Source organism: Oncorhynchus tshawytscha, linkage group LG29, assembly GCF_018296145.1.
Source record: "Oncorhynchus tshawytscha isolate Ot180627B linkage group LG29, Otsh_v2.0, whole genome shotgun sequence".
Taxonomy (NCBI): domain Eukaryota; kingdom Metazoa; phylum Chordata; class Actinopteri; order Salmoniformes; family Salmonidae; genus Oncorhynchus; species Oncorhynchus tshawytscha.
This window is the reverse complement of record NC_056457.1, coordinates 11,887,765-11,906,932: the sequence shown is the minus strand read 5'-3', so window position 1 is coordinate 11,906,932 and position 19,168 is coordinate 11,887,765. Positions and strand designations below refer to the sequence as shown.

At 42.6% G+C, this 19,168-nt stretch overlaps 1 protein-coding gene across 6 annotated transcripts; it reads right to left on the bottom strand.

Moving 5' to 3' along the window:
* Positions 1 to 367: 367 nt before the first annotated feature.
* On the bottom strand, positions 368 to 17,773 carry LOC112227932 (poly(U)-binding-splicing factor PUF60). Of its 6 annotated transcripts, none has more exons than XM_024392941.2 (12): positions 17,638 to 17,773; positions 16,915 to 17,000; positions 16,498 to 16,593; positions 16,295 to 16,384; positions 15,653 to 15,703; positions 14,196 to 14,357; positions 13,934 to 14,026; positions 12,310 to 12,523; positions 11,986 to 12,218; positions 8,680 to 8,845; positions 8,074 to 8,333; positions 368 to 1,033 (listed from the first exon to the last, which is right to left on the bottom strand). In XM_024392941.2, exons 3-12 carry the CDS (start codon positions 16,576 to 16,578, stop codon positions 734 to 736), a joined length of 1,650 nt encoding a protein of 549 aa, XP_024248709.2. In that variant the 5' UTR covers positions 16,579 to 16,593; positions 16,915 to 17,000; positions 17,638 to 17,773; the 3' UTR covers positions 368 to 733. The 6 variants fall into 6 exon arrangements, with proteins under 6 accessions (XP_024248709.2, XP_024248712.2, XP_024248714.2 ...); XM_024392944.2 differs by having other exon boundaries at positions 12,028 to 12,218; XM_024392946.2 differs by having other exon boundaries at positions 8,698 to 8,845; positions 12,028 to 12,218.
* Between the last annotated feature and the right edge of the window lie 1,395 nt (positions 17,774 to 19,168).

Genomic DNA, 19,168 nt, shown 5'->3' with positions numbered 1-19,168 from the left:
CCTCCAGAATCTGAAGTTTAACATAAAATAAGCTTTATGAAACTGGGAATTCCACAATCAGAAACATTTGAACAAAATAACAGATCTCAAATGTGTTCAGTATCCATTTTCAATGCATCTGATTGAAGCTCAATTTATAAAAATGTGGGAGGAAAATTGTGATACTGACAAAAAAAAAAAAAAAAGTCTTCACAGCAAAGGTCAATAATTGCTGTCAGACCGTTTTGAAATAGCTACAGTATATTTAATAATTTTATTTAACTGAAATGACTACGTTCTATTGAAATGTCAAGAAATGGGGAATATTAGTATTTGAAATAGGATTTTTCCTTCCCAAAACACATAAGAAATTCACAACAGACATTCACATAGTTGAAGAATTTATTTTTGTGGGTAAATGGGAACCAATAGCTCTAAAACAATTTTTAAAGAGTCCTGACAACTTAAATGGGGGTAACCTAATGACTTCTCAATTTGATAACAAAAAAAAACTGCAAATAATACAAAATAAATCAAGTCTTCACAGTAGGTGACAAAAAACAAAATCCATGAGGTGCAAATATTATTTTCTTAACCAATCCCTCAAAAGAGACCATTAATAATATTAATATCAACATCAATAAAAAAAATTACAATTTAAAAAGAGGCCCAAATCTCTAGCAGCAGTGATAGTGGCTGAAGTGAGTTTGAGCAACGGGTATGGGATGGGTGTTGGGCGACCATTTCAGACAGTTTATGCGGAGAGGTCGCTACTGTTAAAGCGCTCTTGGTCGTAGACCTCCGCGATGACCTTGCGACCCCCAAACCAGCGGTCGTTGAGTGCCTGGATGGCCTTGTTCATCTCCGAGACCATGGAGAACTCCACAAAGATCTTGACGATGATCTCGGCATCCTCCTCCTCCCCCTGCTTCTCCTGGTAGATGATGACCCGGTTTACGGCACCAAACTTGCCGCACTCCTCTGTCACCTCGCCCTCCAGGTCGTCATCGATGTCCTCTGGCCCCACCATGTTCCGTAACACCATCACCGTAGACTGGGGAGGGGAAGACAAGTCAATATGTATTCCTACCCAAATCGCATTACATTCAAAATAAATCTCAAATAAATCTACTTTTCAGTGAAAGTACTGCAACTTTCGTACATTTTTTGCAATTAAACAAGGCAAATACAGTGCATTCGGAAAGTATTGAGACATTGACTTTTTCCAAATTTTTACAGCCTTATTCTAAAATGGATCAAATAAAAATCCTCCATCTACACAATACCCCATAATGACAAAGCAAAAAAAAGAAAATTAATTTACATAAGTATTCAGACCCTTTACTCAGTACTTTCTTGAAGCACCTTTGGCAGTGATTAAAGCCTAGAGACTTCTTGGGTATGACACGACAAACCCGGCACACCGGTATTTGGGGAGTTTATCCCATTCTTCTCTGCAGATGTGTGGTGCCAGGACAACAACCTCTTCCCCAACGTGATCAAGACAAAGGAGATGATTGTGGACTAATGGAAAAGGAGGACCAAGCAAATGCCAATTCTCATCGACAGGGCTGTAGTGGAACAGGTTGAGAGCTTCAACTTCCTTGGTGTCCATATTAACAAACTTATTTTTCTTTCATCTTTATTTAACCAGGTAGGCCAGTTGAGATCAAGTTCTCATTTAAAACTGCGACCTAACCAAGATAAAGCAAAGCAGTGGGATAAACAAACGTACAGTCAATAAAACAATAGAAAAAGTCTATATACAGTGAGTGCAAAATGGCATGAGGTGTTAAGGCAATAAATAGGCCATAGTAGCGAAGTACTTACAATTCAGCAAATTAACACTGGAGTGATAGAGATAGATGTGCAGATGATGTGCAAGTAGAAATACTGGTGTGCAAAAGAGCAAAACAAGTAAATAAAAACAATATGGGGATGAGTTAGGTAGTTGGATGGGCTTTTTACAGATAGACTGTATACAGCTGCATGCTTAAAGTTAGTGAAGGAGATAAGTCTCCAACTTCAGCGATTTTTGCAATTCGGTACAGTCATTGGCAGCAGAGAACTGTAAGGAAAGGTGTCCAAAGGAGGTGTTGGCTTTGGGGATGACCAGTGAGATATACCTGCTGGAGCGCGTGCTACGGGTGGGTGTGCTACGGTGACCAGTGAGCTGAGAAAAGGCAGAGATTTACCTAGAAAAGTGGGTCTGACGAGGAATATGTAGCGAGGGCCAGCCGACGAGAGCACACAGGTCACAGTGGTGGGTGGAATATGGGGCTTTGGTGACAAAACGGATGGCACTGTGATAGACTGCATCCAGTTTGCTGAGTAGAATGTTGGAGGCTATTTTGTAAATTACATTGCCAAAGTCGAGGGTCGGAGGATAGTCAGTTTTACGAGGCTGTTTGGCAGCATCAGTGAAGGATGCTTTGTTGCGAAATAGGAAGCCGATTCTAGATTTAATTTTGGATTGGAGATGCTTAATGTGAGTCTGGAAGGAGAGTTTACAGTCTAGCCTGACACCTAGGTATTGGTAGTTGTCCACATATTCTAAGTCAGAACCATCCAGAGTAGTGATGCTAGTCGGGCGGGAGGGAATGATCGGTTGAAAAGCATGCATTTAGTTTTACTAGCGTTTAAAAGCAGTTGGAGGCCACGGAAGGAGTGTTGTATGGCATTGAAGCTTGTTTGGAGGTTTGTTAACAGTGTCCAAAGAAGGGCCAGATGTATACAGAATGGTGTTGTCTGCGTAGAGGTGGATCAGGGAATCACCAGCAGCAAGAGACATCATTGATATATACAGAGAAAAGAGTCTGCCCGAGAATTGAACCCTGTGGTACCGCCCAAAAAGACTGCCAGAGGTCCGGACAACAGGCCCTCCGATTTGACACACTGAACTCTGAGAAGTAGTTGGTGAACCAGGCGAGGCAGTCATTTGAGAAACCAAGGCTGTTGAGTCTGCCAATAAGAATACGATGATTGACAGAGTCGAAAGCCTTGGCCAGGTCGATGAAGACGGCCTTTTATCGATGGCGGTTATGATATCGTTTAGTACCTTGAGCGTGGCTGAGGTGCACCCGTGACCAGCTCAGAAACAGGACTGCACAGCGGAGAAGGTACAGTGGGATTCGAAATGATCAGTGATTTGTTAACTTGGCCTTCAAAGACTTTAGAAAGGTAGGGCAGGATGGATATAGGTCTGTACCAGTTTGGATTTAGAGTGGCACCCCCTTTGAAGAGGGGGATGACCGCAGCAGCTTTCCAATCTTTAGGAATCTCAGACGATATGAAAGAGAGTTTGAACAGACTGGTAATAGGGGTTGCAACAATGGCAGTGGATCATTTTAGAAAGAGAGGGTTCAGATTTTCTAGCCCAGCTGATTTGTCCAGGTCCAGGTTTTGCAGCCCTTTCATAACATCTGCTATCTGGATTTGGGTGAAGGAGAATCTGGGGAGGCTTGGGCAATTAGCTGCGGGGGGTGCGGAGCTGTTGGCCGGGGTAGCCAGGAGGAAAGCATGACCAGCCATAGAGAAATGCTTACTGAAATACTCAATAATCGTGGATTTATCGGTGGTGACGGTGTTTCCTAGCCTCAGTGCAGAGGACAGCTGGGAGGAGGTGCTCTTGTTCTCCATGGACTTTACAGTGTCCCAAAACCTTTTGGATTTAGAGCTACAGGATGCACATTTATTTTTGAAAAAGCTAGCCTTTGCTTTTCTAACTGACTGTGTGTATTGGTTCCTGACTTCCCTGAAAAGTTGCATATCGCGGGGACTATACGATGCAAGTGCAGTCCGCCACAGGATGTTTTTGTGCTGGTCAAGGGCAGTCTAGTCTGGAGTGAACCAAGGGCTATATCTATTCTTAGATCTTCATTTTTTCAAAGGGGAATGCTTATTTAAGATAGTGAGGAAATTACCTTTAACTTCTTGGATATAGGGGGCGCTCTTTTAATTTATGGATAAAAAACATGCCCGTTTTAAGCGCAATATTTTGTCACGAAAAGATGCTCGACTATGCATATAATTGGCAGCTTTGGAAGGAAAACACTCTAAGGTTTCCAAAACTGCAAAGATATTATCTGTGAGTGCCACAGAACTCAAGCTACAGGCGAAACCAAGATGAAACTTCAACCAGGAAATGGGCAGAATTTTTGAAGCTGTTTTCCATTGTCTCCTTATATGGCTGTGAATGCGCCGGGAATGAGCCTGCCCTTTCGATCGTTTCTCCAAGGTGTCTGCAGCATTGTGACGTATTTGTAGGCATATCATTGGAAGATTGGCCATAAGAGACTACATTTACCAGGGGTCCACCCGGTGTCCTTTGTCTAAATTGGTGCGTAATCTACAAGCTGCACGCAGTCATCCAGTGATTGAGAGGAGAGAGGAGGCTTTCAACGAACGATATATCATGAAGAGATATGTGAAAAACACCTTGAGGATTGATTCTAAACAACGTTTACCATGTTTCAGTCGATATTATGGAGTTAATTTGGAAAAAAGTTCGGCGTTTTGAAGACTGAATTTTCGTTTTTTATGGTAGCCAAATGTGACGCACCAAACGGAGCAATTTCTCCTAAAATAATCTTTCAGGAAAAACTGAGCATTTGCTATCTGAGAGTCTCCTCATTGAAAACATCTGAAGTTCTTCAAAGGTAATGATTTTATTTGAATGATTTTCTGGTTTTTGTGAAAATGTTGCCTGCTAATGCTAACGCTAAATGCTACGCTAGCTGCGCTAGCTGTTACACAAATGCTTGTTTTGCTATGGTTGAGAAGCATATTTTGAAAATCTGAGATGACAGTGTTGTTAACCTCTTGAGCTTATGGCTCAATACTGCCCCCGTTGGAGGAAGTGCGTGCCCATAGTAAACTGAAAATATTTTTTTCCAAAATTGCTAATATATGCATATAATAATAATTATTGAATAGAAAACACTCTAAAGTTTCTAAAACCGTTTAAATTATGTCTGTATGTAAAGCAGAACTCTCAGGGCAGCCTTTCTCCCAAACTCTCTCTTGTCAAGAGAAAAGTTGGGTCAACTTTGACGTCATCGCCCCCACCCTTCCCAGGCAGCTACCGATCTGGGAACAGTATGTATTTGTTCAGCGCGATGTCTGCTTTCAATTGGCACGTTCATTGTTTGAATTTCGCGCTCCCTCATCCTTTGGCGGGCGAAAATGCCCGGTTCACTCTCACATACATGCACTCTATTGCGCGCGGCCGATTTGGGGAACGTTCTTTTCCAATAGACACCAGTTGAAGCCGGTTCGTTTGTTCGCGATGATCATTGTTTTACATGATAAAAACATCATTTTGCTCGATTCTGCACTTAGTTTGACCAGTTTAGTCAACATATAATATGTAATTTTGAAGTTTGATTGCGCAAGAGTGCGGGACCAGAAGGAGCAGAAGTTATTTTGGGTGCATTTCAGCTGAAGCTGTTAGCATATGCTAATACAAAGACGCACAACTTGAAACCAAACGATGTATTGGGTAAGTATGACTCCTTCTACGTCTTCTGATCGAAGAACATCAAAGGTAAGGGAATATTTATGTGGTTATTTTGGGTTTCTGTGGACTCCAAACGTAGAGGAGACACTGCTAATATCTGAGCGCCGACTCATAGCATAGACTAGTGAACGAATTCTGTAACGTTAAAAATAAATGTAACACAGCGGTTGTATTAAGAAGAAGTGTATCTTTGTAACTATATGTAGAACATGTATATTTAGTCATGTTTATTGCTTGTTATCTGACGTTATCTGTCCGAGCTATCATAATTTCTCCGGACATTTTGAGTAGCATTTTTGAAATGTCGTCATTGTAAACAGAGATTTATGGATATTAATGGCATATTATTGAAAAAAAAAAAAAAATGTACTGTGTAACATGTAATATTACTGTCATCTGATGAAGATTTTCAAAAGGTTAGTGAATTATTTATTTTTTAATCCTACTTTTAAATTTTATATTTTCTGGGACAAAATGGCCGCCGCTTGCATTTTGTTTCGGTGGTGGTCTAATATAAATGTGTGCTATGTTTTCGCCGTAAAACATTTTAGAAATCTGACTTGCTGGGTAGATGAACAAGGTGTTTATCTTTCATTTGAGCTATTGGACTTGTGTAGGTGTGGAGGTTAAATATGTCTAAGAATATTTTTTCACATTTTGCGTTATGCTAATGAGCTTGAGCCGTAGTCACGATCCCGGATCCGGGATGGGTAGCATCAAGAGGTTAACAAAAGGCTAACCTTGAGAGCTAGCATATTAATTTCATTTCATTTGCGATTTTCATGAATAGTTAATGTTGCGTTATGGTAATGAGCTTGAGGCTGTATTCACAATCCCGGATCCGGGATGGCTCGACGCAAGAAGTTAAAGAACAGCCAGGCATCCTCTACTGATGGGATGAGGTCAACATCCTTCCAGGATACCCGGGCCAGGTTGAATAGAAAGGCCTGCTCGCTGAAGTGTTTTAGGGAGCGTTTGACAGTGATGAGGGGTGGTCGTTTGACTGCGGACCCATAGTGGATGCAGGCAATGAGGCAGTGTTTGCTGAGATCCTGATTGAAAACAGCAGAGGTGGATTTGGAAGGCAAGTTGGTCAGGATAATATCTATGAGGGTGCCCATGTTTACGGATTTAGGGTTGTACCTGGTGGGTTCCTTGATAATCTGTGTGAGATTGAGGGCATCTAGCTTAGATTGTAGGACGGCCGGGGTGTTAAGCATGTCCCAGTTCAGGTCACCTAACAGTATGAACTCTGAAGATAGATGGGGGGCGATCAATTCACATATGGTGTCCAGGGCACAACTGGGGGCAGAGGGGGGCTATAACTAGCGACAACGGTGAGAGACTTGTTTCTGGAAAGGTGGATTTTTAAAAGTAGGGGCTTTAATTGTTTGGGCACAGACTTGGATAGTATGACTTTTTTTATGTATTTTTTTATTTTACCTTTTTTACTAGGCAAGTCAGTTAAGAACAAATTTTTATTTTCAATGACGGCCTAGGAACAGTGGGTTAACTGCCTGTTCAGGGGCAGAACGACAGATTTGTACCTTGTCAGCTCGGGGATTCGAACTTGCAACCTTTCGTTTACTAGTCCAACGCTCTAACCACTAGGCTACCCTGCTGACTGAACTTTGCAGGCTCTCTCTGCAGTGGATTTCAACTCCTCCCCCTTTGGCAGTTCCATCTTAACAGAAAATGTTGTAGTTGGGGATGGACATTTCAGAATTTTTGGTGGCCTTCCTAAGCCAGGATTCAGACACAGCATGGACATTAGGGTTGGCAGAGTGTGCTAAAGCAGTGAATTAAAATATATATATATATTAAAACTTAGGGAGGAGGCTTCTGATGTATGCGTTCTGGAATTTAAACCAGGGTCTGTAGTGACGCCTCTAGCACTGAGATGCAGTTACCTAGACTGCTGCGCCACTCGGGAGCCCATTCTGTGGGGATGTTTTTCAGCGGCAGGGACTGGGAGACTAGTCAGGATCAAGGGAAATATGAACAGAGCAAAGATCAGAGAGATCCTTGATGAAAACCTGCTGCAGAGCACTCAGGACCTCAGACTGGGGATAAGGTTCACCTTCCAACAGGACAACGACCCTAAGCACACAGCCAAGACAATGCAGGAGTGGCTTCAGGACAAGTCTTTGAATGTCCTTGAGTAGCCAAGCCAGAGCTTGGACTTGAAACCGATCTAACATCTCTGGAGACACCTGAAAATAGCTGTGCAGCGATGCTCCACATCTAACCTGACAGAGCTTGAGAGGATCTGCAGAGAAGAATGGGAGAAACTCCCCAAATACAGGAGTGCCAAGCTTGTAGATATATACCATAGAAAAATTGAGGCTGTAATCGCTGCCAAAGGTGTTTCAACAAAGTACTGAGTAAAGGGTCAGAATAATTATAAAATGTACAAACATTTATAAAAAAACTGTTTTTGCTTTGTCTTCATGGGGGAGAGAAACAATTTAATCTATTTTAGAATGAGGTTGTAACGTAACCATGTGGGAAAAGTGCAGGGTTCTGAATACTTTCCGAAAGCACTATATACACACAATCTTCATGTGTGATCTTACCTCTGATTTCCTCAGCAGTTTCTGCATGACCATGTGCCTGGCGCTGCTTCCGGAAATGCTCATGTGCTCTTGGTCGCTCAACATCTCCTGGCCTGTCCCATCCTGCAGCATCTCTTTCTCCTCCTGCTTCTTCTTCTGAAGCTCTTGTAGAGAGGGGTTGATTTGGGCCGGGTTGGTGATCACAGGCGGTGAGGCCAGCACAGGGTTGACCAGGCCCACCTGGGGCAGCACTGGCAGGTTAGGACGCACTGGTGTCACACCTACAGGGACATTCACACACATCAGCCATACATAAATACATCTTCATTGATATGGTTTCTCCGAGAGAACATGGCCATTCATAGGAGTCAAAACCTGTTGCAATTTCATTGTTTCTCTAATTGGTCGCATGTGAACCAACTGTAGTCAAGCTTTTTTTAACACATTCTCAAATGAGCAGGATCAGATGGAAAAACTACAAAAACTGGCTGACCAGATAATCCCGCTCAACACAGTAGCATTGAGTAGATAAGATACACACTTGGAAATAATTTTAAACGATCCTCTAACCCTCTAAAAAGATTCAAAACAGTGCACAGGTCAGTGGACAATACTCTGTGTACTCACACATGTCTCGATACACACCTGTGATCATTCCGGGGGCCTGGGCAGCCATGACTGCCTGAGGGATGCCCATGGAGCCCATTTGTCCCATTTGTCCCATCTGACTCATTTGGCCCATCTGGTTCGCCCCGGCCATCGCCCCCAAGATGGACGCCCCGGTCACAGCCTCCTTGAGAGAGGGGCGGGACGCATTAGCAGGAAAACACAGTGAGGTTGCACAGTCAGACTTTATACAGCATGTATAGTGCTCTACTCTGCATTAGGGTTGGGGGATGTCCACCTTTGTCCTATCGTGATTAAGTACCCATAAAACATTGCAATATTCAATGATACTGACCCCCTACTGGCCAACCACCCAAAAGACTTAACAAAAATACCATTTTTAAAAAGACCGGTAAAAAGGACCACTAGCGCGAGCTCGCAGGACAGTCGGAGGCAAAGTCATTAATATTCTAGAGTTAAGTCAGGTGACTGGTTGAGCCTTCTTGGGTGAGTGACGTCACAAATGTTTCTTGTTCACCAGCATGAGCACTAAGCACTGAACAACTTGGGAAACCCAGCTTCAGCTTAATTAAGAAATATATTAAAGCCTTACCAGCTAGCTAACCAATCCATTTTACTGTCCGACCCTTCATAAAACAAGTCCACTAATTGTTATTTTTTACCTTTCCGCAAGCCATCTGTTGCTTGATATGAGCAAGTTCACACAAATGTATCAAATAATAGGTCATCCACAACTAGTTGGCTAGTAACATTTGTGGCTATTGGCTGGCCAGTCAACTTAGTGTATGTAAACTTCTGACCCACTAAAATTGTGATAGTGAGTTATAAGTGAAATAGTCTGTCTGTAAACAATTGTTGGAAAAATTACTTGTGTCATGCACAAAGTAGATGTCCTAACCGACTTCCCAAAACTATAGTTTATCAACAAATTTGTGGAGTGTTTGAAAAACAGGTTAATGACTCCAACCTAAGTGTATGTAAACTTCCGACTTCAACTGTACATATAAATCATTCTGACGGGACATTTTGTGCTGCTTTGTTGAAAATCTTAGCTCCGTCTACATTGTTCTTTCATTGTGTAAATTGTTTAACATTTATTGAAACTGCTATAGCCTGCATAACCTAAGGAATAGGCAACTTGCCTTGGCCCTCTCTACAATTGTCAGATTAGTAGTGCCAAGCCAATATACAATATTCTACAACTACAAATTGTCAATATAAACTTCCACTAAACTCAACAATACTATTTATTACTAAACAGAACTATGACTACTGTTAACAGTGCCAGATATAGCAGTGAGGGTGTGTGCTTGCTTAAGCAGTGAGACTCCAGGGAGTAATTAGCTTCCACACCCAAAAGCACTGAACAAAAATATAAAACACAAGTGTTGGTCCCATGTTTCATGGGCTGAAAAAATAAATAAATCCCATAAATGTTCCATACGCACAAAAAGCTTATTTCTCAAATCGTTAACAAATTTGTTTACATCCATGTTAGTTAGCATTTCTCCTTTGCCAAGATATTTCATCCACCTGACAGGTGTGGCCTATCAAGAAGATGATTAAAAACTTACTATCATTACACAAGGGCACTATGTGCTGGGGAAAATATTTTTTTTTGCATTTGACACAACACCGCAGATGTTTCAAGTTGAGGGAGCGTTCAGTTTGGCATGCTGGCTGCAGGAATGTCCACCAGAGCTGTTGCCAGAGAATTGAATGTTCGTTTCTGAACAACAAGCTGCCTCTAATGTCAGATCACACGTAACCGTTTGTGGGGGGGGGAAACTGATTCTGATTGGCCTATGCCATCCAAAGCCCACCCATGGCTACGCCCCTGCCCAGTCATGTGAAATCCATAGATTAGGGCCTAATGAATGCATTTCATCTGACTGATTCCCTTATATGAACAACCCAGTAAAATCTTGGCAACATTTGTGTTCAGTATATTTTACAGGAGCTTAGTATTATAGTACTTAGAATTACGAGGGAAGAGGGCCAGCCCTCATTTTACAGGGGATAAACTTTTGCAACTGTGGGTTGAGCTCACATCACAACAAGCAGACATGGCACAGCAAATGTTGTTAGCAAACACAGAGCAGTGAACATAAAATACTTTATATTGCCCTGCACGGGTTCTGCATTATCAATTCATCAAATACTGTATTAAATTCTACCGCACAGAAAATGGAAGATTAAGATTTATATACACATACATTATATTTCTATCCTTAGTTTATTAATTATACTTATCACATTTTAACAAAAGGTCACACCTAGCTACCTACAGTGAGCTCCAAAAGTAGTGGGACAGTGACAAATATTTTGTTGTTTTGGCTCTGTACTCCAGCACTTTGGATTTGAAACGATACAGTAACTGAGGTTAAAGTGCAGATTTTCAGCTTTAATTTGAGGGTATTTTGATATCGGGTGAACCGTTTAGAAATTACAGCACTATTTGTACATAGTTTCTCTTCCCCCCCCATTTTTAGGGGACCAAAAGTATTGGGACAAATTCACTTCTGTATTATACATTAAAATGTTTAGTATTTGGTCCTATATTCATAGCACGCAATGACTACATCAAGCTTGTGACTCTACACATTTTTTGGATGTATTTATTGTTTGTTTTGGTTGCGTTTCAGATGATTTTGTGCCCAATAGAAATTAATGGAGTCACTTATTGTAAATAAGAATAGAATATTTCTAAACACTTCAACATTAATGTGGATGCTACAGTGATTATGGATAATCCTGAATTAATCCTGAGTAATGATTAGTGAGAAAGTTAGAGGCACATATATTTTTTGTAGTTAGACTTGTCACATCGCTGCAACAGGAGTCGCTAGAGCGCAATGGGACATGGACATCCCGGCTGGCCAAACCCTCCCCTAACCCGGACGATGCTGGACCAATTGTGCGCCGCCTCATGGGTCACCCGGCCAGCTTCAACACAGCCTGGGATTGAACCCGGGCCTGTAGTGACGCCTCAAGCATTGCGATGCAGTGTCTTAAACCGCTACGCCACTCGGGAGGCTAGCACAAATATTTGTGCTAGTTTAATACACATAAGTGACTTTGTCCCAATATGTTTGGTCCCCCATGTACAAAAAGAGCCGTAATTTCTAAATGGGTCACCAGATACGGGTGAAAATACCCTAAAATTAAAGCTGACAGTCCGCACTTTACCCTCAGTCATTGTATCATTTCAAATCCGAAGTGCTGAAGTACAGAGCTAAAATAACAAGAAAATGTGTCGCTGTCCCAACACTTTTGGAGCTCACTGTATATCAGAGGTATATTTACCTGGAAGGCCAATAGATCCCTTTGGAAGGGAATCATACTTGCCTGGGCCGTTATCTTAGCGGTGGCTGCTGCAGCAGCCACGGCTGCAGCGGGCGGCAGGCCACCAGGCTGGGTGGGGGTCAGCATGGGCATGGGCGGGGTTACGGCCTTGCCCACCCGCAAGTACTGGCCCCCCAGGTCAAACAGGTTCATGGAGGACACTGCATCCAGGGACGACTGGGGCTTGTCATACTCTGCCAGGGAGAGAGGGGGGAAAGAGGAGTTAGGAGGACAAACACACAGCAACAGCACATCCTGAGGGCCGCCAAACGCCTCTCTGCTCACCGATGAAGCCAAAGCTCTTGTGTCTTCCTGTGGTGGGGTCCCTGGCTAACGTGCAGGACTTGATCCTCCCGAAGGCCTCAAAGACGCTCTTGATGTCCTCGTCTGAGAGGTCTGGGTGGACGGAAGCCACGAAGATCCGGTTGTAGGCGCGCGCCTCCTCTGCCAGCTGGTCGATGATGGGTTGCGCCTGACCAATGTTACCTGGCCGCCCCACCTACAGCACAGATACCAGCACAGGGCCAATGAGTGGGGTGTCACAGCCCACTGACCGAGCAACGCAACACCTCGAGCTCCAAAACCGAAGATCGAAGGAGACCATTTCTCTTTGCAATTGGTCCCGTGTGGCTCAGCTGGTAGAGCATGGTGCTTGCAACACCAGGGTTGTGGGTTCGATTCCCACGGGGACCAGTACGAAAATGTACAACAAAAAAAAAATGTACGCACTCACTACTGTAAGTTGCTCTGGATAAGAGCATCCGCTAAATAACTAAAATCTAATCACAGCCCAATGTATTCTTTGCCAAGTTTCCACTAGCCTTGCTAAACAGCATCTTTCCACCAGGGCTTTCTGCAAAGGCTTAGGTAATACGAGTGATGTGAAACGTGACAACCTGCACTATAGAGTAGAGACAACACCTTCTATTGACACTTCTTTCTCACTCTCCCCCTTTTCTTTCTGGATTATAGAAACTGACAACATACCAACAACTCAGATAGTCAATTTAAAATCATCACCTGGAAATTAACTAGAGCGAAGATCACGTAAAAAAAACAACGAAAAGGAGATCAAGAAAACAGCCTGTCTAGAACTCATGAAGATAATTCTACTGTAAAAGCTGCTTCACTCACTCAGGCAGTTTCGAACAACACCGAAAGGCCTGTTCAGAATGATTCAGCCAGAGCTGCGGCTGAGGATCAACTAGTGGAAATGCTTAAAGAATTAACAAGATAAAACCACACGTGTGGCTAGCACTACACTTTCTAGAGTAGTTGGAGGTATCTCCTCTAACTGTCCATCTATAGGCTAGTGTTTGGAGCGTCTCTATTAGCGGCTATGTAGTATATGATCTGTGCTGCAGGTGGGGCGGCCAAGCGACACCAACCAGGCGCAGCCCATCATCAGCACATCTCGGACACAGAGCAACACATCATCGTACGCTGCCCGGGCATCCTAGAGGAACTGGTCACTAAAACAATGTGGTGATGACATCATGGAAGCAGAACACAGCAGACATTCACAAAAAAACACCCGCACGCACACAGACATGCGCGCACACACACAAAACACACACGCACCCAAACACACACACGCATACCTGTAAATGAATTGACATACATACAAGCAAAGAAAGACAAAAGAAATGAGTGGCTTTAGATAACACTTCCACACAGAATTTAGAGACTACCAATTAGTGATTCACACAGAAATAATAGCTCAGTTACACGGAAAGAGCGAAATGAGGATTTCGAACTGGATCCATGCGTTCTCGAAAGAAATGAAAAGAAAACAAAAAGAAGGTTAAAAAGGTAATAGCAGGAGCACTCCTCTTTCCAGGGGTATAGAGGGGGTTCTGAGAGGTCCACTTCCACTGGGCCGGACAGGCTGACTCTCCAGGCCACTCACCTTGATGTTCCTGCCCCCAAGCATGACTGAGTTCATCTGCTCCAAAGCCAGCTGTGCCGCCTCCGGGATCTCATACTCCACAAAGGCAAAGCCCTGCACAGACAGATACAACCATGGGACAACAGTCCACCACATTACAGACATGTGCATGCCACATTCCCCTGTAGTGCTTCAGTTTCCCCTCACATCATTTAGTATAGATGTGATTCTAATCACATTGCAATGCTGTGTGATGTGGTTTAAGGGTGCTCTATACACGGACCTTGTGCTTCATTGTAACGGAGTCCCATGACATGTCAATGCTCTTGATGGGGCCAAAAGGGGCAAAGGCCTGTCTGATGGTGTCCTCCCCGAGCTCATAGTATATGGAGCCCACATACACCCGGCACATGATGGCTAGAGCACGCTGACGCTGAGCCGCCACCTGGTAACCCCGGAGAAAAACACACCATGATGTTTAGGGGGTCTATGAATGCAAGAACACACAAAAATAAATCTAGATGTGTATGGGTAAATTATTTTTTATATTGAAATGTAATTTATTTGTTTAATTCTGTATGGTGTTTGCTTTTCCCAACAATAGACGTACAGGCCAATGTCAGGGACAGATGCAATCTGGGCATACGCAACAGAGTCCTGGACAACGATTTTGCGACTAGCTACACAAAGATGAACAATTTGGTGAATGCTGGCACCCAAACAGCTACGTAATTTTTAAAAAAATTATGTTTCTCATTACTGCATTAATATGGATGAAAGCACTGAAGGTGACATGGATGTCCTTCGCTAATATTTGGCTCCTGAAACGGACCTGTAGTCCAGGGCTGCATATAGTGTATATTGTGACATTTCAACATGGCGAACAAATTAAATAAACACCTATATCAGTTGAATAGCATCCATTAAAAGCCTAAGGAAAACATTTTACACTTACGTCTCTAAGGGGAGTGAGGGATGGTTAACCACTGAAAGCAGAGTTTACTGGGTCCTTTACTCAAGTATTTTTTACTCGAGCATAGCTGCTTTTACTATCACCCACAGGCAAAACTAACAGCCTAATCTATTACAGAAGAGAAAAGTGATTTCCCCTATTACAGCATCAAATTTGAGATTGCCAAAAATTCCTGTTTGAGCAGTTCTCTCATCTTTGGTTATTGAAAGAGACTGCTAACCCTCTTTAGCCCCACACCAAAGCTGGCTTTTTCAGCTTCAATCAATGCAAAGTACAAGCATATTTACAAAGAAGACATGGACTTCCCCCATGTTAATTTTCTCAACCACCCTTGGATAGCCATTTCAGGCTAGTGTAAAAAGCCATCATACTGCTAAAATGCCCCGATGACGTTTGTATTGTGCTCAAATGTATGAATTCATACATAACGTCCTAATATAAATCACTTTCAGTGTAAAAAAAAAAAAAAAAAAAACACATCAACAACTGTTGCCACTAGTGGAAGTACTTCTGGGTATTTCTTCTGAAATTGTGCAGTGGGCATACAAACACGGCTTCATTAACCAGACTGAATTAAGCAGAAACAGTGTGTGTAAGAACTGGTCCCTCATAATTATTATGTTAAAAACCATGTCTTCTTTTGAAATATGAGTTCTTTGGTCAGCTGCTATGGCTATGATTGAGGCCAGAGTGGCCAATCAAAGAAGGGTAACTGTCCTTTTTAACAGGAATGCGAACAGAGAAAAAAAGTTTAATAATCTATTGACCGATTGTAAAGGTGAGAGAGGATCTCCAAAGCCCATTGTCACTGCTGCCATCTGAAAGACAGTAAAGATGAAAAAGGTGCTGAAAAGTAGGTTAGATATATATTTAAGCTTTGCTTTTTCAAATGTCATTGCTTTGATATACATCAGCTAGATACACATCCCCTAAAAGACTTTCAGGACTGATTTGACTTTCCCTCTGCAGTCCCACCCACTCCAATCTGCCCCAAAGCATTTCACAATATTACCCCACATTCAAGACATTCAAAAGCCCTATGTGGGACCAAATGCAAAGCATTCAACATGTTTAACTAAGTCTTCATGTTGATCTTCTCCAGCTGAAAAAGAAGAGGCAGAAGCAAGAGGACAAACATCCCTATCCCATCACCGTAAGCAGAGAAATACACTTGTATATGCTATGCTGCAGTTGTGAAGGATGTTACTATTGTTTTGTGCTACTGAACAATCAAGTATTGTTTGTAACTACAAAGTTACTAGGGCAGATGCTTTTAACTGTACATGTGAGTTTCCAAGTTACTCTTAGAAATAAGGCTAAAATTGAGTGTGGTTGGTGTTAAGGGAAGAACATATGGTCAAGAGGATGGAGAGTTTAGTTGCAGGAGTACAGAATTCAGCACAGCTCACCTGCAAGTTGGTGAGCTGCTGTTGCTGATGGGCAATGGTCTGCTTCACCAAGACACTCTTAATGCTCTGCTCCATGGCATATTTCTTTGCCTGGAGAAAAGTCCGTCAGCGTGAGAAAGAAGCGTGGAACCGCAGGCAAATTGACTGATCTTGAGTCATTACGTATACACCTGTATTTAGTCATGCTTATGTAGTAGGCTCACCCTTTGTAGAGCCTCCTGCTGCTCCGGGGTGAGAGGCGGCAGGCCAAGCTTCCCACCTGTGCCCTGTCCATTCTCCATCATCAGAGCTGTCCCTCCCTGAAGAACCACAGCAGGAAAGAAATGAATACACATCTGAGCATCCTCAGAGACAGGAACACTTATTCATTGGAGAAATTGCCATGCACTGCACATTTGGTATGCTGCATGTCTGTTCTTCTATGACCATCTTTAAGAGATTTGAGGTATAGAGATTGAGAATCATCACAGTGCATATATCGTACCGGAGAAGCGGAAGCAGTTAATCTTGATTTGGAAGCAGTAATCTCGATTAGAATAGTTATAGGCCTAAAAGCACAAAATCCGACCAGTCACCAGTGATTGGAACGCACAATGGGTGCGTAGAGATGATTTCCTTACCTACAACCTGATAAACGCTGGGACCACCAGAGGCAGGATAACCCCAAGGGGAAGAGTGATGGGGAAGCCTTAACAATTCAAAAAGTCTGAGAGAGAGAAAATGCTTTCAGACTAATGTTAGCAGCTGCAAGGCGGTAAACTTGGTATCCTCCATTTGCCTAGGTAATTTCCTACCAATTTAGCTAGATAACTATGTAGCTAGTAAGTATATAATGCATAGTGTTAGTATAGAAGCAAGTACAAAGCTAGCTAAAGTTAACTAAGTTCGTTGACTAACTTCATACACTTCAGTAAAGCTCAATTTAACGTCGGTTGGGCTAACGTTAGGCGAGCTATAATCAGTTAACTAGCAATCTAGCTAAGCTGGTCGATGCATCGTTAGGCTAAATAACATTTCACCATTTTCAATCATGACTCGTGCATTGTAATTCCAACAATAGTCTGTCACACTAGCAGTTCGATCTGTGATTAGTTGGCTACAAATACAACACATTTAGCGATTGCTTTATTTGTGTAGCTAAATAGCATTAGCCAGGAGCATATTGTCGCAGTAGAAAGCTAGCTAGCTAGCTAAAAGGCCTCATGCCTAAATTCAGGTTTTGTAAATTAAACATGGTTAATGGGAATAAACCAATAATTCCCACAATATATGTATACGCACAACTATTAAACAAAGAAAACAATAACGGAGTTCATATTTAACTTATTTAGCAAGCTATTTACCGCAATCTCCGTCACCGCCATAAGCACACCTTCTTGAATAGGCCCCGCCGTTCTTCTTCTTCTTTAAATTGAATTAGCAGATTGCTTCAAACTGTGAGGTGCATACACCGCCACCTCCTGTACTGGAGTGTGAGTCCGGTCACGGGCCACTGACTGTATCCCTATATAGCTACAAAAATGGAAGGGAAAAGGACGGGGAAAAGGGAAGGAATATTGCCCTATAAACAACAACAACTCAACAGTATTATGCTACTTGGCCCTATCTGATCCTACACCAGGCCCGGCAGCTTGGGAGAACGGCAAACCTTCAACCATCTTGTACACCCAAGTACTTCTCTGCAGCTGCCACCACAGCATCGATTTTATGTGATTTACGTTCCATTTCTGCGGTACAGTTGATAACCATGTCTTTGAATGCTAAGAAGCCAACCTTAATGAAGCACATGGTATTCCTATTGCTCTCTATTGGCCTTGACCTACTCACGGGGAGCCTCTTAGGATGCCTTGCCCTGGACCCATCTTCCTCTACTACTCTCTTCACTGCCTCAGAATACGACACCTTGTGTGCTACTCTGACCCTGGCAACATTGACCTGTCTTTCTCTAACCGGGACACTTCTGATCTCCAGCAACATGGGTATCCCTCAATGATGTATATAAGAATAAGGTGTTTTATTGTCACATACACTGGATAGGTGCAGTGAAATGTGTTGTTTTACAGGGTCAGCCATAGAAGTACAGTGCCACTTGAGCAAATTAGGGTTAAGTGCCTTGCTCAAGGGCACATTGTCAGATTTTTTTATTTGTCAGATCGGATGTTCAAACCAGCGACCTGTTCGGTTACTGGTCCAACTCTCCAAACGTTAGGCTACTTGCCACCTTGGATTGCTGATGTTATGTATTGGCCAATAACAGGCCATATTGGCACTACTCAGAAAAGCAGTCCTCCATAGAAATTAATGGAATTCTACAGCCAGGCAACAAACCCTAATAGGGATTTTTTCCCCCCTTAATAATATCACAATCAACCTTTACCGGTTCAATGTAGACACAAATATAATACTTTTTTGTAGAAAAAATATTCCCGAAATATTGTATTTAAATATGCAAATGAGGCAACAACTCATTAAATATAAACATATTTGCATATCCCGCAAATACGTTTTCTGGACACTGGATTACGTCAGCCTAAATATTTGGGTTTCATATTGTTAAAGATGTTTTCACATATAGTCCTCTTTAAGGGTGTTTTCACCAATTTCTGTGAACTCAGTGCGGTTCGCGTTATTTTTTGTGCAGAGTTAACACTCCAAAGAAACTCAGACACCTTCAAAGAGCCCCCCGAAGCATAGCACCTCTTTAAAGTGAACTCCGGGGTAAAAAAAAAAAAAGCTATAGAACTCAGTTCTCTTTGAATTCACACTGCCCTTGCCTTTGAATGTGTACCCTTTTGCCAGTTCACTTCACCTATTTTGTGGTCTGTGTCATCTTTGCATTTTCCAACATCCACTCAAAGCACTCTGGGTTTTCAC

Coding starts and splice junctions, on each gene's coding strand:
- LOC112227932 (XM_024392941.2), bottom strand. CDS start 16,578: ATGATGGAGAATGGACAGGGCACAGGTGGGAAGCTTGGCCTGCCGCCT. Junction 16,385..16,497: donor AGCAGGAGGCTCTACAAAGG/GTGAGCCTACTA, acceptor ACTTTTCTCCAG/GCAAAGAAATATGCCATGGA. Junction 8,846..11,985: donor GGGATCTATTGGCCTTCCAG/GTAAATATACCT, acceptor CCCTCTCTCAAG/GAGGCTGTGACCGGGGCGTC.